Raw genomic sequence first — 26086 nt, forward strand, 5'->3', positions numbered from 1 at the left:
TTTAGAGAGAAGGCTAGTTCCCAAAGCTAAAATTCAGTAGGCAAATATTTTAATTGCCAGAGGAAATGAATGTATTTTAATATACAGAATGACATGCTAATCCACAACAGGTTTGTCCTACTAATACATTAAGGACCCAGAATATAACTTAACTTAATTCAGAGGAGAATGAAAAAGAGACAGTTGAGCTTATCAAAATTATGACTTGTGGAGATAAATACTTCCAATAAGAAGGTATGGTTCATGTTCTAATACTACCTGGGAAATATGGCATTTGGAAATAGTTTGATGGAGCGATAGGGGATATATGTGGCACAAAAGTGATATCTTGAAGAAAGGAGAGATGAAATCTTAAGTTTTCGTGCAGACCATTTACAAGAGAAAATCACAATGCTATGTGATCAGCAATATATCTAGTAGAGACAGTGGAAGGAATGACACAAAATCCCAAGTCAAGAAGTGGGTAGAACACCAACAACACCAGTTCCTTTGAGAAGATCAAAGAAAGTTTGAAAACGAGTGAGGAGATTAAATCTATAAATAATGTGGAAAATATGAATTACTCCTTTGATGTATAAAAGGGAAGATAGGGTAAGAAAATGTAAATGTCTGATTATACATATGAGATATGTGGAGTTTAGTTCGAACATTGAACAAACCAGTGCACAGGTTAATGTAAATATATACCATCACCCTATTTACAGTATATATGCATTTTGTTTCTCAATATACCCTGCATTTTTGGAGTTAGAAGTAATAAATGTAGTCACTTATATTGCATTAACATTCTCATGTGTTTATTACCCCGTCCTAAATATATCTAATTTCTGGTGGTTGAAATAAGCAGAGATCTTCAGGTCAGAAAGAGACATTTCCCAAACATTGACCAATAACATAGATAGCTGTATTAGTATATGCTCTGCAAGGGACCTGGGCGTCTTTCCATTTTAAAATTAAGGACAGTGTGATCGTGGTTACAGAGTTTGGATAAACTAAACAAGGAAGCATTTGGTCTTCTTTCAGGCATTATGAATGAATGGCAAGAGTTCCAATGATTAATAGGTGTTTTATTTGGAATGACATTCTCCTTTAGGGAGATTGAAGAGATTTGTTTAACTTGATTTGAAGCTGCAATGATGGGAGTAGTGACTTGTTCCTGGCTCCATCTTTGAACCTCTGTCATGACGTTTCTTTGAATTCTCAATATTCTCCCCTTTCTCTTATCCTCTACCAATGGCACTGTTCATTTTGTGGTACGGTGATGGCACTATCTCACCTAGTTAATATTTTTTTAGAAAGAATTACAGAAAATGCCATGTCCTCCTCAGATCAATTCCAGTCTTTACACTTCCTTGATTAAGTCTGGATGTTGAATCTTTGTGTGGTAAGGCAGATGTCTGATTTCAGACTGGAGCAGCACTCAGCATGATCCTGACATATGCTATATTATGCACTTTTAATGATGTTTGGGAAATCTGATTTTTTGTCTTTACTCATGTCAACTTGGTGGCCAATTGTGTTTACAGTTCTCATTGCAGTTGCAACTAGGATTACCCAACTTTAACAAAAAAAGAGTATTGGACTTAAGAGCAACACCTCCATTGTTCAGTATTGAATATGGTGTATCATTTATAATTGATTTTGGTTTGAGAGACATAATGTTTCCTGTCATGAAACTATCTATTCATTTTTTTCTTTCTTTTTAGGTATTGATTCTACAAATCTTGATCTGAGGAAAAATATAGTAAGTTATTTTTACTTTGTCACCTTGTTTCTTTCTTCCATGGATGGACATTTAAGCTATGAATGAATAAAAGATTGTCAGGATGTCACAAATGATGGAGTAACTCTGGGTTAGGCAGAGAAGGGTCTCGACCCGAAACATCACCCATTCCTTCTCTCCAGAGATGCTGCCTGTCCCACTGAGTTACTCCAGCTTTTTGTGTCTATCTTCTAGGTTAGGCAGCATTTCTGGAGAAAAGGAACAGGTGACATTTCGGGTCAAGACCCTTCTTCAGTTCTGTTTTGATAATAGTGATGACTCGTCAGTTTTGATCAAATTCTCCCCTCTCAATATGTTGATTAATTGTTCATGAAATAAATTAGAAGCTGCATTAATATTTTCCATATTTTAACTCATGTGTCTTCTCCAGCAACGGTGAATGTGAGCATGCCAGATTGGTTATGATTGTCTTGTCTCTTTTAGAGTTTCTTCTCTTGCCAATAGTTCACCTTGTTCCATCAAATATACTGCTTTGAAAGCTATGAGATTTCAAAGGTGATGATAGCACCTCCGACGATATATCAAACATGCCTGCATTAATGCAACATACTTCGACACTCTGAATCCAGAGAATATCTGACTCCAGCCAATGTAGAATTGCAGACACAAGGAACTGCAGATGCCTGACTACAAAGAAAACAGCGCAGAATTGCTTATGTTAAAGTAGCAGGTCTAGATTGTAGCTTTATTGAAACTGAGTATTATTATGGATGTGCTCACTTGCTTTGATTGATCATCATAGAGTCATACAGCATGGAAACAGGCCCTTCAGCCCAACTTGCCCACGCTGACCAACATGCTCCATCTACACTAGTCCCACCTGCCTGCGCATGGCCCAAATCCCTCTAAACGAATCCTATCCATGTACCTATCTAAATGCTTCTTAAACATTGTGATAGTATCTGCCAGGTCAAATGACAAAATATTATTGCTGCCCAAAATAAAGACTGTCTTCCATTTCTAAATTCAATATATTCCAAAAGGAGTTACAGTCAATTCTACCCTTTGCATACAGTTACTGCTGTAAAAGAACATAGCAATCACTTTACATAAATAAAGCTCCCACCAGATTACAAAATGGGAAAAAAAAGATAATGACTTTTCATGATTTTTGTTGAGGGACTAACATTGGCCTTGACAATCAGGAGAACTTGATTTTTTGTTGAAAGTGCCATGGAATTTTTATGTTCTCTTCAAAGGCCATTCTAATTTAATATGTGGACAGAGAAACACTCCGTCCACTGTCAGTACAGTACTGAGATATCTCTGTAAATCAGCCCCCAATCTAGGTTCTTAATCTACTATCTGAATGCAATAGTTTTTTGAGGACATGATTTGTAGTTTAGTTTATGATTAGTTTAGAGATACAGTGTGGAAACAGGCCCTACGGCCCTCCGAGTCCGCACTGACCAGTGATCCCTGCACATTAACACTATCCTACACACACTAGGGACAATTTACACATACACCATGCCAATTAACCTACAAACCTGTACGTCTTTGGAGTGTGGGAGGAAACCGAAGATCTCAAAGAAAACCCAGGCTGTCATGAGGAGAACGTACAAACTCCGTATAGACAGCATCCGTAGTCAGGATTGAACCCGGGTCTCTGGCGCTCCAAGCGCTGTAAGGCAGCAACTCTACCGCTGTGCCACCATGCCGATTTCTTGATTAGTACAGCTGTCAGAGATTATGGGGAGAAGGCAGGAGAATGGGGTTAGGAGGGTGAGATAGATCAGCCATGATTGAATGGCGGAGTAAACTTGATGGGCTGAATGGCCTAATTCGGCTTCTATCGCATATGATCATGATCTTATGACAAAATCTTTCCTTCTTCCCTTCCAAGGTAAGGTATCTAAACTAGCATGGACCATATGAGCAAAATCTTCAGAGCATGGCATCATCACATTTAGATTAGTTGACCTCAAGGTTGTGCTTAATCTCATTGAAGGTGAAAGTCTCCTTTCTGATTAAATAATCAATGCCATAAAAAGCCTAATTTGACCAGTTGCATTTTCATGTTGAGAAGATACAAGTTGTCAAGTATAGCCATCAATTAAGCACACCCTCTTCAGAATATAAGCAATTTACTCCTGTACATCACCAAAGAAATGAGGCAGATAAAAGATGACTTAATAATTTTTATGGTAGCAGCTGCAGAAAAAAAGTGCTCACTATTAGCATTGGGATTAGTTCGATGCATGTGGGCATCATGTTTTTCTATGCTTTGGGTGCCGCTGATTTTCACATGAAATCTAAACATTTCAAAACGCACAAAACATTCTTACATCAGAAAAACTAACAAACAAATGTTGAGCAATTTGAATTGATGCCCATTGTTCGACTATTAAAAAATAAGACTTTATGTTTGCAAATAGTGAATTTTATTTAGATGAGATTTACCAAATGTCACGTGGTTATGCAGAACCTTACCTTACCTAGAGTTCAGTCACTGCAATAGCTTTTGAAAATTGATGGCAATCTACATCGGAAGATTTATATTTTTTAAAAGCCATTAATAACAAAAGCTACCGTGTTCCTAGACCAATAGCACGATCGTGAAAATTTGCAGTGGAAAATTTGCTCACAGCTCTGTTCTTTGCATGTCTTCCAGAGGTTTGCAGTATATCCAAAGATTATATGACGATACTGGAAAGATGCATTAAAACAGAGACAGTGCTGCAGCTCAGTTGATAATGTGGCCAACGTTTTTTTTAAAGCAGACTTCAAATATCAGCATCTAACCTTAAACAATAAAAAATGCTCGTTGTTCTGCATTGCCAGACAGATTGCCCAGAAAATAAGTAACTCGCACAAAAGCTTCGCCAGCAACAAAATAAATCCACTGCAGGCAAAACAGAAATCTGAATGAAAATGACAGCAGAACACAAAACAGAACAAAACTAGGCAGTGACATTGGCAGAGAAGCAGAGATTGATGAGAGTGCTTCCATTGTGATCAATTAGTTGGATTCTTATCTTTGAGATTTGGTGCAAGATAGCTTGTTAACTTGCAAAGCATCTGGTCACTAGGGTAGTATGATTTCAAGAAGCCACTCGGCTTCTCTTCCAGGGCTTATTGATACCAGTCAGCTGTAGCAAGATGCTGTTGTGGCTTGTCTCTCCAGTACAGCCCCTGGTAAAATGCTTGACTGACAGATCCGTCTACTCCATGAAGCAACATCTGCTATGTGCCCTGGAGTGGATAGGATAATATTTTCCCATGCACTGATGTGCGTTTTCATTATCGAGTGCTTACTCATTCTTCCTTTGTGATTCCATAACAATTTTTTTGAATTTTTTTTTAATTAAAAAAAAATCATGTAATTGTTTTATGTGTAGGAAGGAACGACAGATGCTGGCTTATGCCGAAGATAGACACAAAATGCTGGAGTAACTCAGCGGGTCAGGCAGCATCTCTGGAGAAAAATAATAGGTGGCGTTTCAGGTTAGAACACTTCAGATGAAAGGAGAGATGGGGGGGGGGGGGGGGGGGAATAAACAGGAGGCAAGAAAAATATTTTTATAGTTTAGTTGAGTTTAGTTTATTGTCACGTGTACAAAGGTACAATGAAAAGCTTTTGTTGCGTGCTAACCAGTCAGGGTATAACCGTTGCATTATGTATAACGCATACATTAACTATTTGGGAAAGAGGGGGAAGGCGTACAATTATTTTGGAGGAGTAGGATAAAAAATTGACAGCCTGGAAGTTGCAAAGACCTTTATCAGCAGTTCTGCATTAAACTATCAGTTTCTGTCCCGTTCACCCAGAGAGTTGTGTATTTGTAAAATTCTCTGCCACAGAAGGCTGTGAAGGTCAATTCACTGGATGAATTTAAAAGAGACTTAGATAGAGCTCTAGGGGCTAGTGGAATCAAGGAATATGGGGAGAAGGCAGGCACGGGTTACTGATTGTAGATGATCAGCCATGAACACAATGAATGGCGGTGCTGGCTCAAAGGGCCAAATGACCTCCTCCTGCACCTATTTTCTATGTTTCTATACAACTGTAGCAGTCACATTCTTGCCAGGTGAGTTTAGGTGGTAATTAGGTTTTAGAGATGCTGACTGACCCATTGAGTTACTCCAGCAGTTTGTGTTCTACCCATTTTTCCCACTATCCCGCCCACCCATCTCTCTCCCTCCTGTCCCCTTCCACCTATATCCCTCTTTCTGGCTTTTAATTTCACTCCTCTTTTCTCCTAATCTGACACTCTTTTTATTTCCTTTTTTAAAAATCTCTCTAGCCTTTGTCCACCCATCTGCCAACCATCTGCCAATGGCCTTTCTCCACCCCCCCCCCCCCCCCCCCCCCACACACACACCTTGAAGAACATGGCTTACTCTCAAGTGATGGATATAGTCATGGAGTCATACAACATTGAAATCGGCATATTGGCCCAACTTGCCCCTGCCTACCAAAATGTCCCATCTACACTGGTCCCACCTGCCCGTGCTTGGTGCATATCCCTCTAAACCTTTCCTCTCCATTTACCTGTCCAAAAGATTTTTACATATTGTTATAGCACCTGCCTCAACTACCTCCTCCGGCAACTTGTACCATATACCCACCACTCTCTCGATGAAAATGTTACGTCTTGGGTTCTTATCAAACTTTTTCCTTCTTACCTTAAACATATGTCCTCTGGTTCTTGATTTCCCCCTACACTGGGTAAAAGATTTTGTGCATCTACCCTATCTATTATCTACACAATTAATTTCTAACATTACAGCCAGAATTCAGAATAAATAAAAAAAACCTTGAAGGTGTTTTAAAGTGATGGCAAAGTATGGGGTAGCTTATTCATCGATGGCTGCTTGTGATCGAGGATGACCTACTTTCCCTCCACGTTGTTGGGTTCAGAGGTGGCTAATGAGGTCAATGCAGCATATGGGATGTGGGGAAAAAGCAGGAACAGGGTACTGATTCAGGATGATCAGCCATGATCAAATTGAATGGCGGTGCTGTCTCGAAGTGCCGAATGGCCTACTACCGCACCTACTTTCTATGTTTCTATGTTAATCCACAGATTGGATGGGGGTGGCTGACTTGATGGGGAGATGATTAATTTGTGAGGCGATGTGCTTCTTCTGCTGCTTAAACAGGACCTCTGTGTCTTGATGCAGAGACACAAGATTGTAAATACTAAATACATCGCGTTAGGTTTGCAGGAGTCTGTAGGAATGGTATATTTCTTCAAATAAGTTTTCTGCACATTCATGAAGTGTTTCCTATCACCTCCAGATTCAGGCACACTTTCTTCACAGCTGTTATCAGGCAACTGAACTATCCGACCGCACCCAGAGAGCAGTCCTGAACTAATATCGGACTATCTTTGATCGAACTTTACTGGCTTTACCTTGCACTAAACATTATTCCCTTATCAAAGTTATCACGTATCTGTACACTCGATTGTAATTTTCCATTGTCTTTCCGCTGGCTGGTAAGCACACAACAAAAGCTTTTCACTGTACAACAGTACATGTGACAATAAACTAAAGTAAACTGAAGCTGAAACAGAACCGATGACCATCTGATAATATCCTCCCACAACAGATTTCAGCATATAGTGTCTGCTTTGTGAGCCCAGTGTGGGCCATGCCAATGATATGCCTTGCTCAATGTAACCAACTATGTGTATCTATGGCCTCAATACTGGGGATCTTGGCATGAGAAAGGATGCTGACATTGATTTGCTCAACCTTCCGTTGAATTTGGAGGATTTTGTAGGGATGGCGTTGGTGGTATTTTTCATATGCCTGCCGGTGGTAGTGCAGGACTTAAAAGAATACGGGGTCTAAAAGGGGACAATATTTTGCTGTCGGTCAAAGTTTTTCAGAGGAGATTCATGGGAGGAACTTGTGCACAATGCAGGGCCTCATGTTTAGCTCTAGGATTCTCTTAGCCAGGAAGCAAGCAGAATAATGCAATATATTGACTTAGCGTAGCAATGAGTGCAAAATCCGGCCTGTCATTATGCGTGAGATGGGGAATGAATTTTCAGATCACACAAGTGCCACTCTTGTAATTAAGAATGTTGTCTCACTCTTAACTTCTGCTGTAAATTGATTTTCTGTTTGTAAACTGAATCTCAGGACTGATGCTCATGATGTTGTGAATGATTTATTGGCTTTGGACCATTCAACTTGTCACAATTCATGGGAGTAGGAGAGAGAGACGTTTGCTTCTCTTTCCTCAATCACTGCGAATGGTGCATATTAAAACAGCAGCATAAAATCAATGTATCATTATTTTAATTGCAAATGTGGACAAACCAAGAGAACCGAAATCAAGTTGGAACTTTTACATTGACTGTCTAAGTAATATTCCTGTTTGGCTTCAGTGCTTCCTTTGTTGCTAAGTTATTTTAGCTACTAACTTGAAACAGCATTTTTAAGTAATGAGCATTAGTTATGGTAACATACTTTTATGCCTGGCATAACCACAAATTAGTGCTTGTCATATCACAGGCTGAGATTATACTTTTGCATTGGTGCTAAGGTTAAGCAAGAAGGTTGTCCTGTCATGAACATCTAAAGAAATTAGACCTACATTCTTTGGAGCTTAGAAGAGCGAGGACCAACATATTAGAACATGCCCTGTCGGGTAGTAGAAGTAGATGTAGTAGAAGTCAAGATATTACTACTAGTGGAAGAATCTCTAATGAGGGGAAATGATTTAAAACTGAGGCCTGTAGGAAATTCCCACAGAGTGGTGGATCTCTGGAATTCCCTATTTTCAAGGGTTGAAGAGGCAAGATTGTTGCAGGTGTTTTTTTTAAAGTATATTAATTTTGGAAAGATTCAGGAATCGAGGACTATGACAAACAGGCACAAAATAAAAGATGGTGATTGGGGTAGGTGATATTGAATGGGGGCGGGCAGGTTTGAGGGGCTTAGTGGCCTACTCCTGCTCTTATTTTGTTATATTGTTATGTTCTAACAGAGCTACTTGGAAGGAGAGCAAATCAATCCTCTTGGCACTGGATGGAGTGCAAAAGTAGAGAAGGCTGTCATGCCAGCAGCTGCTTTCATCCCTGTGCAAGGACCATAAATAACAGTCTTAAAGCAATGGCGCTGGTTCAACCTTTACTATTCACTAAAGATCGACACAAAATGCTGGAGTAACTCAGCGGGACAGGCAGCATCTCTGGAGAGAAGGAATGGGTCTGAAGAAGGGTCTCGACCCGAAACATCACCCATTCCTTCTCTCCAGAGATGCTGCCTGTCCCGCTGAGTTACTCCAGCATTTTGTGTCGACCTTCGATTTAAACCAGCATCTGCAGTTCTTTCGTACATACTTTAATTTTCACTCATGACCTTGAGTTCCTCAACCACACACAGCAACTCAAACGAGGCTGTGGAGCATTTGCACAGATTTCAGTTTATGATGTTCTCCCAATGAAAGATAGAAACTTTCTGTAACCATCTTATTGGAATGTGACTTAATCTGGTTGTAATGTTAGAAATTCATTGTGCAGCTACACCAGTATCTCCATCAACTGAGAGTGAGCCACATTCTTTAAAGCTGAAGTTGAATATCAGAAATGATGGATTGATGGGTGATACAAGATGGAAATGCAGTCCAAAGTGTTGGTGGATGCCAAATGTCATGTGGGTCAAATTTGAGTTTAGTTTAGTTTAGTTTAGTTTCAAGATACAGTGTGGAAACAGGCCCTTCGGCCCACCGAGTTCGCGCCGACCAGCAATCCCCCCACAATATCACTATCCTACACACACTAGGGACAATTTACAATTATACCAAGCCAATTTTCCTACAAACCTGTATGACTTTGGATTTCGGAGAAACCCGGAGAAAACCCACACAGGTAACGAGGAGAATGCACAAACCATACAGACAAGGACCCAAACCTGGGTCTCTGGCGCTATGAGGCAGCAACTCTCCCCCTGCGCCACCGTGCCACCCTACCAGTTGTTCCAGGAATTTCTGAGCTGACATTTGGAATATCTGGACACTCCATGAGACCATCGAGTATGCAACTGAAATTCTGAGCATTCCTTCAATATTGTAATTTCTGAAATGCAAATATTTAGTACCATGAATAAAAACAAATATTCTAAATTGCCATGATGGTAATGCAGCTGTTGATCATTTAGACTGTTATTATGCGGGGGTCGCTGGTCGGCGTGGACTCGGTGGGCCAAAGGGCCTGTTTCCGTGCTGTATCCCAAAACTAAACTAAACCTCTCCACGATGAAATTTGAAGCTGTTTGTTGACATGGAGCAAGCTGCCCTCTCCTTGTCTTACACCCAAAGTCTAAATTCAATTAAACTGTGTAAGAATGTAATTTCAAGGGCATCTAATTGTAATGAAAAAGTGAGTGAGAGCAGGTGACCTCAACTAGGATACTGTATGGATAATTTGAATAAATTATGATGATGACTACAGGACATTGTGAATTAATTTTTAGTATAATTAGAATGGAGACCTGCAGGCTCAGCTGATGTGTTGCAGATGCAGAACTTCTAACCTGAGAGGATATTTTGTAACATGACAGCACATCTCAGAAAAGGCTTCAGCGTTGCAGTGTATCATTAAGAAAAATAACAGTTCCGCTATCAAACACATTGGGTGCACATGACTTAATATACTGCAAAAAGAAAACCTTCTTATGGGTTTCCTTCAGGTATTGGAGAAAACTTGGAGTGTCCTAAATATATTCAAAAAGATCTGCATTCCTCTGATATCAAGTCAGAAGTCTTGAAGCAATTGTCCTCAAATTTGAGGGAAAAACATTTAGAAGCGGGAAAGCTAATTCATGATTACAGGTTAATTGAATAGATTAAGACTGAACTTCAAACTGGTGTTTCTCAGCTCCCCAGCGAAAAAGGTATAGTACGTTTTAATTATAAAATATTTCCATCACAAACCCCATTATCATTCCTTTTCTATGGGGCAAGACCAGGACCTGTCCTATGACTTTCATTAATACTCCTTCATATTTAACAAACTGATATTAATCACCTATCCATGTTTACCTCTTTTACAAATGGTGTGAGACTCATCACTGTAAAGCAGTCTATCCCTACCACCATTATTAAAATCACAGGAAAAGTAATTAAGCTGGACAGGCGATCTAGAATTAGATACTGACTTTAATTGAGAATTAAACATCCATTATTTAACTCTTACCAAGTACATATAAGTGGCACATAAGATGTGAAGGTAGGATAATGTTTTTTAAAATGTGAAATATAAATATGGAGTAACACGGAATTGTCAAATGACAAAACACGCAAGGAGCCATCAGGTCTTCTGTGCTTGTGATAGGTCTTTGAAATTGTTAACCAACGAGTCCATCTTCTAGTTCCTAGAGATTATGCCCCTTCAAATATTTACCCAATTCTTTTTTCTTATGTTATTATTGAAGCTGCTTCCTCCACTTCTTTTGGGGCAATGTCTTCCAAAGTTTCCAAAGCACAAAGTCATCTTGCCTCCAGCTCTTCAGTCAATCGTTTTGATTTGTATTCTCCAATTGCTGTCCTCAATCATTAAAAAGTGTTTCTGGATATTTAATGTGTAGGAAAGAACTGCAGATGCTGGTTTGAATCGAAGTCTGAAGAAGGGTCACCCATTCCTTCCCTCCAGAGATGCTGCCTGTCCCGCTGAGTTACTCCAGCATTTTGTGCCTACTCTGGATATTTCATTATTTACTCTTATCAAACAATTCGTGTTTCTGACTACCTGCTATATATCTGCTCTGAGGAAAAATGAGATAACTTTCATTTACGTAACACAACTAACAGACTGAAACATCCAAATAACTTCACAAGAATGGTAAAGAAAATGAACACTGAGTGATGAAGATTTGAAGGTACATGACCAAAGGCTTGGCATACAAGGTTAGCTCATTCCCTTGGGTCCCACGGTACCTTTTCACCAAAGACCAAATATTTATCCTTAGCACCCACACCATTGTTTGTTCTTCATTCCATATGTAAATGAAACACTTTATTTTCTGTGCTTGCCTGGTAATTCCATAAGTGACATTTGTTTCTGACAGTTTTTTTACTCATGAATATTATCATAAGGTCATAGGTGATAGGAGCAGAATTAGGCAATTTGGCCCATCGAGTCTGCTCCGCCATTCAATCATGGCTGATTTATCTCTCCCTCCTAACCCCATTCTCCTGCCTTCTCCCCATAACCCCTGACACCCGTACTAATCAAGAATCTATCTATCTCTGCCTTAAAAATATCCATTGGCATCGCCTCTACAGCCTTCTGTGGCAACGAATTCCACAGATTCACCACCCTAATAGATTATCGATCGGTTGGGAAAAGATAGTAATCAAAAGGCAAATGAAGAAGCAGAAATAAAATGGGAGAGGGAAGTAGCTAAAGGAAGTGCTTTGGTGGGAGAAGAAAGAACCTGGAATCTTAATTTTGAGGTGGTGGAAGAAGGATGGTGATTACATTATCTGAATTGAGATAAAAGTGCTAATTTGTCTTGAAGGATTAGTGCTGAGAGGTTGAGGTGTGGCAGCTTGGAATGTGAGTGAAAGAAAAGGAACGTGGGGTAGAATCGATGAGTGTAAAGGTATCAACCTGACATGCCCAGAGGGAGAGAAGTACCAAGGTGAATTGAAGGAGGGGAAGGGCAATAGTGCCAGTATGAACTGAAAAGGTAAGAGAGCGGGTTAGTGTAGGATTTGGATGAGATGGGATCAGCTGAGTTCTGATCGGTCTATGAAGACTCTAATTATCTCTTGTACCCTTCAGCCACAAATTAAAAACTGAGAGATGAATAAAGTATTAAAATACCTTCTTTGGAAATAAATAACAGCTTTTTTTCAATGAACTTTGGTGCGTTTAGATAAAAATGGACGCATCGCCAAAATGGTCACTCAAGATAACATTACAAAAAAAGGTCTAAAAGGATGTGAAGATAGTGGGAATATCATTTGAGATCGTTTTTTTTTGTGAGGGAAATATCTGATGCAGGACATTGGTAGCAACAATAGGGAGATGATTGGAAGAGTGTTGAACAAGAGGACTCGGGTAATAATAAAATATTCCTTTATTCGTCCCACACCGGGGAAATTTACAGTGTTACAGCAGCAAAGTGGATAACAAGAGAGCAAGAGATCATTCATTATAAATAAAAGATACATAAATTGTCATCAGTTTTCTGTGTGTTCTTAGCTGTTATTGTTGACTCGTCTGCTGGGAGCAGTGCTGGTTGTGCAGTCTCACAGCAGCGGGAAGGAAGGACCTCCTATATCTCTCCTTCACGCACTTATGGTGAAGGAGTCTGTCACTGAAGGAGCTACTCAGTGCAGTGACAGTGTCCTGCATGGGGTGGGAGTCGTTGTCCAGCAGCGATGCTAGTTCTGCCATCATCCTCCTCTCTCCCACCATCATGCACTTCCCTTCCTTACACCAGCTCCCCCTCTCCCTCATCCACCCTCCCACCCGCACTCCCTTCCCCCCCACTCCCCTCCCCCCTCACTCCCCTCCCCTCCCCTCACTCTCACTCCCCTCCCCCCCACTCCCCTCCCCCTCCCACTCCCCTCGCCCCCACTCCCCTCCACCTGCCCCCCTGCGCTGCCCACCACGACTCCTACAGTCACTAAATAATCCAGCCAGTGTATTGGAGGTATGTGTACTTTTGTTAAGCTCTGTTAGTTTGTTGAGATATAGATTACAGATTGTGATCCAGAGGTCCCTTCGAGCTCTGAGGTTAGTTTCCGAAGCTCGCCATCCCTTGATGCTCCTTACATTTTGTACCCATGTTAAAAGAAATAGCGACTGGCAAGTATTTTGTTTATTTTGGAAAGTTAGTGAATTATTTCTCCAACATTTAATATGTCTTTCAGCTTTTGTTGTTTTTTTTTTGCCAACATAAGATTGCCCGGGGCTGTTATGGAATACATGGTTTCTTTTTGATCATTTCTGAAGATTTTGACAGAATATCAAATTGACACTTTCCCAATATACTTCTCTCCAACAACCAACTCCACCCTACACACAAAGGCAGAAATCACAAGTAATAAAAAAAATCTCTTAAATCCACTTGTACAAACACTGTGGCTTCTCTGGCTGATTGTTTTTAACTTCATTGATTCTGTTTGAAGGACAAGTTGCTGAGTCACTACCTCTAATTTCTGAGGGTCTGAGGTCAAGGCACTTGATCCCAAGAGCAATAGATGCAAGTGAACTTCTATTGAAGCCAATTAATGATTACAAGTGAAATATGCTGCTGTCAGTTTGGCTTTAATCCCTGTATATGTAGACCTGCAACAGCAAAGCTAAAATCTATTTGACATGCAGTTTCAGCTCTGAAGTGATGTTAATGAAAATCTTTACAGTAGCATGTAATGTTATCAACCTTTTCAAATGTTTAGTTGAGGCAGTGAAGCAGGAAAATATCTTCCAAGTATTACTTTAATTTAGTTTACAGATACAGTATGGATACAGGCCCTTCAGCCCACCCTACAAGGATAGGACAGGTTTGGAGGATATGGACCAAGCGCAGGTAGGTGGGACTTGTGTAGCTGGGACATGTTGGGCTGTGTGGGCAAGTTGGGCCAAAGGGCCTGTTTCCACACTGTATCACTCTATGACTCTATGAGTCCATGCCGACTTGTTCAAACTTCCTCATCCATTCCATGCACACAAGGGGCAATTTAGAGAGGCCAATTAACTTAGCGACCCCTCTTAAATTTCACACGTGGGAGATAACACGAGCACCCAGAGAAACCCAAGTGGCAACAGGGAGAATGTGCAAACTCATTACAGGCAGCACCCAAGATCACGATTGAGTGCGGCTCTCTGGCACTGTGAAGCAGCAGCTCATGCCATTTAGGACTGAGATGAGGAAATACTTTTTCACCCAGCGATTTGTGAATCTGTGGAATTATCTGCCACAGAAGGCAGTGGAGGCCAATTCACTGGATATTTTCAAGAGAGAGTTAGATTTAGCTCTTAGGGCTAAAAGAATCAAGGGATATGGGGGGAAAGCAGGAATGGGGTACTGATTTTAGATGATCAGCCACGATCATATTGAATTGCGGTGCTGGTTCGAAGGGTCGAATGGCCTACTCCTGCACCTATTTTTCTATGTTTCTATGTTTCTACCAGCTGCGCCCATGTGCTGTCCCGAGTTAGATTTCAAGTTGTTTTACCAGGGCTTGCTGGATGCATTATTATAGGAATTAATACAGAGGGGCAGAATTTTGTTATATTTTCTGGTCAAACTCCTGCCTTAAATTAAATGTAAGCTCCTTACATGGCTTGAAAAGAGGTCCTGATCTGATTCAACAAATTGTTATATTTACACTTGATTCTGCATAGAGTGCAAGTTCCATATATCCCTCACAAGACTATCAATGTGGTATGGCTGTTGTCCATGCAGAGTTTGCATGTTCTCTCTGTGACTGCATGGGTTTCCTCTGGGTGATCCGGTTCCCTCTCACGCCCCAAAGACGTGTGGGTTTGTCGGTTAATTGGCCTCTGTAAAATGCCCCTTTTGTGTGTGTGTATGTGGAATGGATGAGCAAGTGGGATAATGTAGAACTAATATGAACAGGTGATTGATGGTCAGCACGCAAGGTGTATCTTGGACTGAACAAAGAAGCAAAACCCAATATATTGCAGAGAGGAGGGAAACCAGAAAGCAGTTCATGTCTGCAAAGATTCCATGCCAAGGAAATTGAAATCAGATTCAGCAAATTTGAGCAGAGGGACATTGTAAAACTATGTACTACAGAATGCCAGTGTGATATCTCTGAAGTAGGTTGATCATTGAAGTTGGCAATATCAAAAAAGGAGACACCTTATATAGCATAAAGTGCATATTAAAAACATTACTCAGAAACCAGAGTTTTGTAGTGATAATTATTTGTGTCCACCAGCAAGAATTACATGGTCTCATTCAATTTGGTGCATCAAAAATAACAAATCTATCACTGCAATAGCAATGAAATACAAGGCCAATAATGTGGCCAATAATGAAGCACCTGTGGAAAACATGAGAAGGTTGCAGAATAAGTCTGCAATGAAAGGCCAGAACTTAGACCATGGTGAGTAGAGTTCAGTCTATTAGAAACAGGTTGAGTCTAAATGTGTCGGAAGGAACTGCAGATGCTGGTTTACACCGAAGATGGAAACAAAATGCTGGAGTAACTCAGCAGGTCAGGCAGCCTCTCTGGAGAAAACGAATAGGTGACGTTTTGGGTCAAGACTGATGTCTATGAACGGTCTCGAATTGCAGCATTTGGTACCATTTTCTCCATGTGCTCCGGTTTCCTCCCACACTCCAAGGAGGTACAGGTTTGTAAGTCATTTGGCTTCTATATATTGTAAATTGTCCCTAGCGTGTAGGATGGTGCTAGTGTATGGAGGTGATTGCTGGTCGGCGTGGACTCAGTGGGCCAAGGACCTGTTTTGCACTGCATCCCTAAAGTCTAAAGACCTGACATGGAATTTTTTAAAGAATGGGAATATTTACAAACTTTGATAATTTTGAGACAGTCAATTATCCCTTGAGTTAGTCTCGGAGAGCTGGTTCACTAATGCCAGTTTCCATTGCAAGAATCCAGAGCAGGGGGTGGAAAGGAGTCAATTTGGCACGGAATGCTTTAGCAAGCAAGTTCAATTATATCTGGCAATGCTGATGAGGCTTTGTGAGTTTTGGATAAGAACTCAGTGGCCATAACACTTTTTGTTGTTTACAAAGTTACTGAATAGGCAGAATCAAGCATAGATTGAACTATACAGTATGAATTAAGGGAGAACTATTTTGCAACATTGAGACAGATCATAAGTTCTCAAGATTCAAGGAGAAAAATCAAATTTGGCTTGGTCTTTTTGATATATATTGTAACCAAAGGATCATAAAAGAAGTGTCATTCTGAGAAGATGAAGGATAATAATGTGGGAGATAATCCAGAGAGGGCATTTATTCACAAAATGCTGGAGTAACTCAGCAGGTCAGGCAGCATCTCAGGAGAGAAGGAATGGGTGACATTTCGGGTCGAGACCCTTCTTGACCCGAAACGTCACCCATTCCTTCTCTCCTGAGATGCTGCCTGACCTGCTGAGTTACTCCAGCATTTTGTGAATAAATAATCCAGAGAGGGCAAATCAGAGGAGATAGCTGGGGATAAATGGGTCCCTTTTGGAATGGCAGGCAGTGACCAGTGGGGTACCGCAAGGTTCGGTGCTGGGACCCCAGCTATTTACGATATACATTAATGACTTAGACGAAGGGATTAAAAGTACCATTAGCAAATTTGCAGATGATACTAAGTTGGGGGGTAGTGTGAATTGTGAGGAAGATGCAATAAGGCTGCAGGGTGACTTGGACAGGTTGTGTGAGTGGGCGGATACATGGCAGATGCAGTTTAATGTAGATAAGTGTGAGGTTATTCACTTTGGAAGTAAGAATAGAAAGGCAGATTATTATCTGAATGGTGTCAAGTTAGGAGGAGGGGGAGTTCAACGAGATCTGGGTGTCCTAGTGCATCAGTCAATGAAAGGAAGCATGCAGGTTCAGCAGGCAGTGAAGAAAGCCAATGGAATGTTGGCCTTCGTAACAAGAGGAGTTGAGTATAGGAGCAAAGAGGTCCTTCTACAGTTGTACCGGGCCCTGGTGAGACCGCACCTGGAGTACTGTGTGCAGTTTTGGTCTCCAAATTTGAGGAAGGATATTCTTGCTATGGAGGGCGTGCAGCGTAGGTTCACTAGGTTAATTCCCGGAATGGCGGGACTGTCGTATGTTAAAAGGCTGGAGCGATTGGGCTTGTATACACTGGAATTTAGAAGGATAAGGGGGGATCTTATTGAAACATATAAGATAATTAGGGGATTGGACACATTAGAGGCAGATAACATGTTCCCAATGTTGGGGGAGTCCAGAACAAGGGGCCACAGTTTGAGAATAAGGGGTAGGCCATTTAGAACGGAGATGAGGAAGAACTTTTTCAGTCAGAGGGTGGTGAAGGTGTGGAATTCTCTGCCTCAGAAGGCAGTGGAGGCCAGTTCGTTGGATGCTTTCAAGAGAGAGCTGGATAGAGCTCTTAAGGATAGCGGAGTGAGGGGGTATGGGGAGAAGGCAGGAACGGGGTACTGATTGAGAGTGATCAGCCATGATCGCATTGAATGGCGGTGCTGGCTCGAAGGGCTGAATGGCCTACTCCTGCACCTATTGTCTATTGTCTATCACTTTTTACTTCCAAAGGGACTTCAGACAACTGGAAAGGGAGTTATAGGCAGTTAGGGTACAATACTTGAGTTCCTAATGACACCAGTGAATGTTTGCAGCAATCTAGTATACTATATTACAACACCAGTATGTCTACCTCTTGTAAACATTTAGTTGCATAATTTCATATTGTTGAGAATTGCTTTAATTCCAGATTTATTTAATTACTCGAATTAACATTATCCCACCAAGGTGGGATTTGAACTCCAAGCCATGGATCGATAGTTTCGAATCATTTTTGTGAGTCCAATAGTTTAATCAACACACTAACATACTTGTGCGTCAATCTCTGTAAATGATTAGTTGATTGTATAATTACTATCAGTTGCCTTTGTAAGCAATAGTACCAAAAATACCACAGATGCTCTCATTGGAAATCATCATCCAATGTTTCTGACTATGTGGGAATTGCAGCTTCATACAACTGAGTTTTCCCTTCCATCTGACCTTGTGCCAGAACCAGTGGATGCTGACACAATGGAACTATCCAAGGTTCAGAACAAGAAAATATGTTTATAAAAATTACCTCCTTTGTGAGGAATTAATTAGGTCAGATAATGGAGGGCCATACAGTGTGGAAACAGTCCCTTTGGTCCAACTTGCCCACACTGACCAACATGTCCCACCTACACTAGTCCCACCTGCCTGTTTGGCCCATATCCCTCTAGCAGTGTCAGGGGGTATGGGGAGAATGCAGGGACGGGGTACTGATTGCGAATGATCAGCCATGATCACATTGAATGGTGGTGCTGGCTCGAAGGGCCGAATGGCCTACTCCTGCGTCTATTGTCTATTGTCTATAGTCTATAAACCTATCCTATCCATGTACCCGTCTAATTGTTTCTTCACCGTTGCAATATTCCTGCCTCAACTACTTCCTTTGGCAGCTTGTTTCAAACACCCATCACCCTTTGTGTGAAAAAATTACTCTTCATTAATTATTCCTATGAAATCTTTCCCTCTTCACCTTAAATCCATGTCCTCTGGTTCTCGATTCCCCTACTCTGAGCAAGAGACCCTGTACATTAACCTGATCTATTCCTCTCATGATTTTGTACATCTCTATAAGATCACCACTCATCCTCCTGCGCTCCAAGGAATAGCGTCCCAGTCTGCTCAAACTCTCCCCTATAGCTCTGACCCTCGAGCCCTGGCAACATTCTCGTAAATCTTCTCAGTACCCTTTCCAATTTGACAACATCTTTCCTGTAACACAGTGCCCAGAACTGAATACAATACTCTAAATGCAGCCTCACCAGTGTCTTATATAACTGTAATATGACCTCCCAACTTCTGTACTCAATGTGACTGCTGAAGGCCAATGTGCCAAATGCCTTTTTGACCACCCTATCAACTTGTGACACCAGATTAAAAACATATTTTGTGTATATTGACAGCTGTTTTCGATAGGCATGGAGGAACTTAAAAAGTTGATACATCAGAACTTGTTCCAGAACATATATAGTTGCAAGATGAGCCTGGTGCTGTAAATAATATAATGAAGACATTAGTGCTTTGTAGCCGAACTCTCAGAGTGATATGAATGGCTTGGTAGATAACACGAAAGGGGTGGTTTTACAAAAACCATGCTTCTTACCCACTGGGAAGAACATTTTATGAAATTACTCCTGAGGTTTTCAGATTAATCAACCAAGGTGTTTTTCATTTTTAATGAAACTTATTAATTATTTCTTGAATGTAATTAATTTTGAATTAACTACTAATTACAATTAAACTCTTCATACCCTGGATTCAGAATTTGCATATTCAATAAGGAAAAAGAGGGAAAAAAATGGAGTTATATAAATCCCATGGCATCCTTGGGTTTGTCCCACTGCTCTGTGTAGAACTGAATTACTTTTAAAATAGTCACTGGTGGACAAATGCAGTCAGTTCACAACAAGCAATGTTTGCAAGCAGCACTTTTAGATGACTTGCACCTAACAGTTTTGATGCAACTTAGGATTTCGAGAATATTGGCCAGTGCAAAGGAAGAGATTTCTTTGCTCTTCGTAGGAAAACAGCTTGGAATTATTATATCCCACAAATGAAAAACGTAGTCTTGGTTTATGAACTGCCCAAAATCTGACCAAAAACGTTCCCTGCAAATACCTATGATGGTTTAGGGCCCAGTTTTGGACAAGTTCATAGTGAATTTGTAATTCCTTACTTTAATACATTAATGGTATTATGATTAATATCTTGATTAATATAGTTCAGTGATATATTAGTCATAGAGTGTTACAGCCAACATGTCCCATCTACACTCATCTACCTGCATTTGGCCCATATCCCTCAAAACCTGTCCTATTCATGTACCTGTCTGAATGTTTGTTAAACATTGGCAGCCTCTTTGCAAACTTCTCTATTGTTCTCTATTGTTTTGGAGATGGCAGTAATGGCAGTTTCTATACCTTCTCAAAGTCCAACTTTGATAGCCATTACTGCTCTGGGATGGAATAGAGGTATAGCTTATGCACACGCCGTACTCTGAGATAACAAAAACGAATCTTCCAAATGCTGTTTCTTGATTAATTGGTCTTTATTAAAGTAGCACAAATCAAAAGAGTAATTCATAACTCTTCGTTGTTATCAACTGTTTCTTCTTCAAACAATACAGCAAAAATCGTGTAGTCGTTACCGTGTAGCCCTTGTGAGTGTGGCTGGCGCGAGTGTGGCAGTCGTGAGTGTGGTAAAAAACTGTATTCTCTCCATCCTCCGAGACTAAACTGACCCACAATCTCTGTCGCTACTCTTCCCATGTGGACACTCCCCATTACGTATCAAATCACACCCACAAGCATGCAAAAAAGACAGAAACTAGAAATATGAAACATAGCCATAATACAATGACAGTAACTAAATTAAATGTAAATGGCTCCTACAGAGAGAGAGTTCCAGAGTCAGACATAGTGATTGGGCAAAGAGTAATTTGAATGCTTTGGACATGCCAATTTAAGGACCCAACTGAAGTAGAGGATTTTGTGCAAATAGCAATGTGCTGGAGCAACTCAATGGGTCAGACAGTGTCTGTGTAGGTTATAGACAGACAATATTTTGAGTTGGGACCCTTCTTCAGAGGATTTTGTGTGAGTGAGTGTGTGTGTGAATTGGGGATGGGTGGAGTGCGGGTTGGTGGCTGAAGTTGCACAGGGAAGATAAAGGATAAGATTTAAGAATGAGACTGAGGAGTTAAGATTCCTTGAGTAGAATAGAGCAGATGGCTGAGTGAGGCAGTGCTAGACAAGGTACAGAACAATGTCTGGACAAGTGGGACTGCTGGACAATAACACATGGAAGCCTGCCATCAGCTATAGTGGAAATGGAGTCAAATTCTGGCCAGTTCTTCTGAAAATTTAATGGCAGAAGTGCTTAGAAAGTGGATCTAAACTATCTTTGTGACTGATGTGTATAGATAGTTTTGAATAGAACAAAAAGCTTGATTTTGGGGTAATATACTAAAATCAGAGCAAATTCCTTGGAAGTAGGATGTAATTAATAGCTAGGGAGTAGTATTTATGGCAGAAGACATCAAGAATGATCATCAGTGGGGGGAAGTTTTGGTTTGATATTGAACAGATGGAGCACTATGTCAGAGTGGAGAGAAGAGGGATAGAGATAGAATTATGGGCCATCAATGTACATTCAGAAGCTGAAACCACGGCAAGGATTCTGTCACCTCCAGGCAATATTGTAACAAGAAAGGGAAAGGAGCCAAAGAGCAATCCGTTCTGTAGTCTAGAGGTGACATGTGGCAATAATAATTATTGCTGAGATTGTACTGCCTGAGAAGTCTCAAAATGAAGAGGTTGGTAAAGGTAACAACAAGATGTGAAATAAATGGCAGGGAAATATGTATTGAGTCAGAATGAATGGAAATGATTTTGTTCTGGCTTTAGGTGAGAGGCGGGTAAGATTTCTGATGGAGAAGAACTAGATAAATAGGGAATTGATGAATCAATGTTTACGTTTGAAATGTTTTGTCAAAATTGGCTGAGCAGCTGAGCAATGGTTTGTACAACACATTTCTCTTCATTTTATCAGTAGATGAAATTGCATTAAGATTCATTCTTACAATCAACACCTTTTCCTAGCCTTTAGTTGCAAAATGAATCACTGATAATAGAAAATAAGAAAGCAAAGCTCACTTCATTATCTTCAACACATTCTCCAAAGCTTCATCAGGAACTGTACCCACGTTGGCTTTGAATCTTGCTACACTGCAGAGTAGACAATAGACAATAGGTGCAGGAGTAGACCATTCAGCCCTTCGAGCCAGCACCACCATTCAATGTGATCATGGCTGATCATTCTCAATCAGTACCCTGTTCCTGCCTTCTCCCCATACCCTCTGACTCCGCTATCCTTAAGAGCTCTATCTAGCTCTCTCTTGAATGCATTCAGAGAATTGGCCTCCACTGCCTTCCGAGGCAGAGAATTCCACAGATTCACAACTCTCTGCACAATGGATTCTTAACCTCCAATGAAGTCCATTGCAAAATGTACAGTCTACTATGCATGAGACATGAAGAGTTAAAACAAAGTGTGGGTGGTCTATTTCTGGAACTCTTCACAAACTTTCTCTCTGGAGTATTTTGCAAAGCACGGCTGCAACCCTGAGAGAGTATTTAGTCACGTGACACTCTCTGTAAAGGGGCGTCAGCCTTAAAGTTGCAATCACTGTTCACAGCTGATATCACACACACTACAACTGTGCTTGAGGTCAGAACATGGTTGATTCAAGATTGGTGTTTGCGGATTTCTACTTCCACACTTTCCAGTGTGATATTTTCCACTTAATGTGGGCAAAAATATCACATTATAGCAAGGAATGAGGAACCTTGGCTAGTCTTCTAGCTGTTCATTTGTTTCATTGTCATCACATCTTAATTCTGCTCCTTCATTTCCTCAGAATTATTCAGACTAGATTTTTGTTAAATTTCAAAACGTAACTTTATTCATAATTTTACAATATATATTCAAAACCCTGCAAAAACTCCTCATACATTCTTTGTGTCTATACACTTAACAATATAATGCTCAGTTATTTTAACACTTGTCTTCACATAAAACTCCCTTGCCACTCATTTGGTTCCCTGGGCTGTTATCCCTTCCCGTGTTTGAGGGGTATCTGGACTCAGTCCTTCAAAATCCAGCAGCAAAGGACCTTAGACAGAGGTCCTCCCCCACACCATACTGAACCCAGCTTCAAAGTGTCCCTCAGCACATTCTCCTGCAGTATGGAATGGGCCAGTCAGTAACATTCCCTTAAGGACATCTCGCAATGCTGGGAGACGGGAAGGTTTCAGGCAGATCAAACAGCGTCTTTCACCAAATTGATGGACCTCCAGCAGCACATGATGTCCTTCTCCAAGTGTGTCCCTGGGAACAGCCCATAAATCAGACACATGATAGTTAATCAGTGAGCCCACAGTGATAATCCATCTAAAAATATCTTCTCAATGTCTTGACTTGTAAGGAGGGCTGCGAGAGAGAAGCAGCAGTGCATAGTATTGTCGTTGGAGGCCCATGGAGATGAGTCAAACCACGCTGAGGCCACTCTGGTGAAACACGCTTTATTTTAACCTAACACAATCAGATGCAGATGTTTAGTCATATATATAATCACACAAATTCTAGATTAAAAAAAAAAATTATTTGGACTTTCCTCATTGGACCAATTCACCTGTGTGAGGTCTTGCAATTAAATTTGCTCCGAGCCTTCATCAGCCAGAGTACAGATTATAGAGGTTGGGAGGTCATGTTGCAGTTGTATAAGACGTTGGTGAGACCGCATTTAGAATATTGTGTTCAGTTCTGGGCACCATGTTATAGGAGATATATTGTCAAGCTTGAAAGGGTTCAGAGAATATTTCCGAGGATGTTGCCAGGACTAGAGGGTGTGAGCTTTAGGGTGAGTTTGAGTAGACTGGGCCTCTATTCCTTGGAGCACAGGAGGATGAGGACTGATCTTATAGTGTATACAATCATGAGAGGAATAGATCAGGTAGATGCACAGAGTCTCTTGCCCAGAGTAGGGGAATCGAGGACCAGAAGACATAGGTTCAAGGTGAAGTGGAAAAGATTGAATAGGAATCTGACTTTTTCACACAAAGGGTGGTGGGTGTATGGAACAAGTTGCCAGATGAGGTACTTGAGGCAGGTACTATCCCAACGTTTAAGAAACAGTTAAACAGGTACATTGATAGGACAGGTTTGGAGGGATATGGACCAAGTGCAGGCAGGTGGGACTAGTGTAGCTAGGACATGTTGGCTGGTGTGGGCAAGTTGGGCCAAAGGGCCTGTTTCCACACTCCATCACTCTATCACTCTATGACTCTAAGTTTTATGATCATGCCATGAATTCCACTTTCCTATATGACCACTGTCTCAAACAGAACTGGACTCCATGTAACCTTGACAGCTTATTCCATTCTGAACTGAGCCTCACGCAATTCATGTCAAAAGTTGCCTTTGTCCCCTTGTATAACATAATTACAGGATTTGGCCTCAGTCCCCCAGCTCAGCTCCTCCATTCAATTGTATTCTGAGTGATCCACATCTTAACTCCAACTGGCCTTACCACTTCAGCACGATATTAGTTTAGTTTAGTTTAGAGATACGGCATGGAAACAGGCCCTTTGGCCCACAGCGTCCACGCCGACCAGCGATCCCTACACACTTACACCATCCTACACATGTGAAAGAGTCAAGGCAGTTAATTTATTCTTACATCTCAGCTTGCGCTGTTGCTGAGATTGACACGGAGCATGAAGCAGTCAGGACTTCCTATCCTCTAAAGTCCCCTCTCGCTCCGTAGGATCGTATCTTGTTTCTCTGACAAAATTCGAACAATCCTGCGTGGAGAATTTTGGCCTTGCGTCGAAATCCTGCAATCCATTTTACCCTGCTCACTTTGTGGGACTGCCTCTGTCTACTCCCTCTTATTCTCCTTCTCTCTGCCTTATGAGATTTGCATCCAGCTGTGTGGGGAACCATGGACTTGTATTCATATGCTGCAACTTGTGGTGTGAAGCGCCTGAGCATTAGCATGTGTCATCATCATACTGCCATGGTTCCAGGTCATCGTGAATGTATTTTTGAGATCCATATTGCAAGATGAATTTGTGATCATTTCTGGCTCTAGGGGATCATTTCACAGACTATGCCTGAACAAACAGCAGCAAAGACAGAAACCTTGCTGTGAATTTTCAGTGTAAGCACAGTCAGGAGATGATGTACGATGCAATATGTAACTGGTAAAGGCTCAGTGTGCGAGTGAGGTAAACGGTCCAGAGACCCATAGCGCCCTCAGCATGAATGTATGTGTTCATCTGCTTCTGTGGGCTCACAGCTCACCCCATTCATGTCGTACATAAGGGTGTCAGAGGTTTGGGGGAGAAGGCAGGGGAATGGGGTTAGGAGGGAGAGGTAGACCAGCCATAATTGAATGATGGAGTAGACTTGATGGGCGGAATGGCATAGTTGTTCTCCCATCACGTATGATCTCATGACATAGCACTTTGACAAATGTGGGGTGCTCGATGGCAGGTGTGATTGAACTGCACATGTTTTGGAGTTGGCATTGAGATGAATCCAAGCCATAGGAACCAAGGATGGGATAAATGAGAACACCCAACGCCAGCTAACCGTCACCTCAATGGGTCACCCCTACCCTACAACCCATTTCCTACATACCTCGGGGTGAAACTAGATCGGCAGCTGACCTACAAGCAACACCTTGAAGCTCTCCGTGCTAAAGTCTCGGCACGGAACAACCTCCTGCGTTGCTTGGCCAGTTCGTCATGGGGTATCACTCAATGAGTCTATGTCACTTGAGCATTGAGCAGTTAGTTTACTGGAATGCTTTGCTGCTTATTGGTTGTTTGCCTGTTGTATTTTTTTAACATTTTAAGCATTTTAACAATACAAAAGGCAGCTTCCATTAATATCCTTTTATAAGAATATCAAATTCAATGGCCTGAGAAAAATTGCAACTAACAACACATCTGCTGACAACTTCCACAACTGTCTGCAACTTTAACATTTTTGAGTGGTCTTAAAAGTTCCAAA

The 26086-nt window shown here is 41.1% G+C and overlaps 1 protein-coding gene across 2 annotated transcripts in view; it reads left to right on the plus strand.

The window, feature by feature from the left end:
* Nucleotides 1-26086, plus strand: part of LOC144594034 (PC3-like endoprotease variant B) — a 1240467-nt gene that overhangs the window by 679638 nt on the left and 534743 nt on the right. For both annotated transcript variants that reach the window (XM_078400201.1, XM_078400200.1), the window contains one exon: nt 1707-1744. In XM_078400201.1, coding sequence (XP_078256327.1) covers nt 1707-1744 — 38 coding nt within the window. The remainder of the gene's footprint in view (nt 1-1706; nt 1745-26086) is intronic.

The sequence above is a fragment of the Rhinoraja longicauda genome, chromosome 5, assembly GCF_053455715.1.
Source record: "Rhinoraja longicauda isolate Sanriku21f chromosome 5, sRhiLon1.1, whole genome shotgun sequence".
Lineage (NCBI taxonomy): Eukaryota > Metazoa > Chordata > Chondrichthyes > Rajiformes > Arhynchobatidae > Rhinoraja > Rhinoraja longicauda.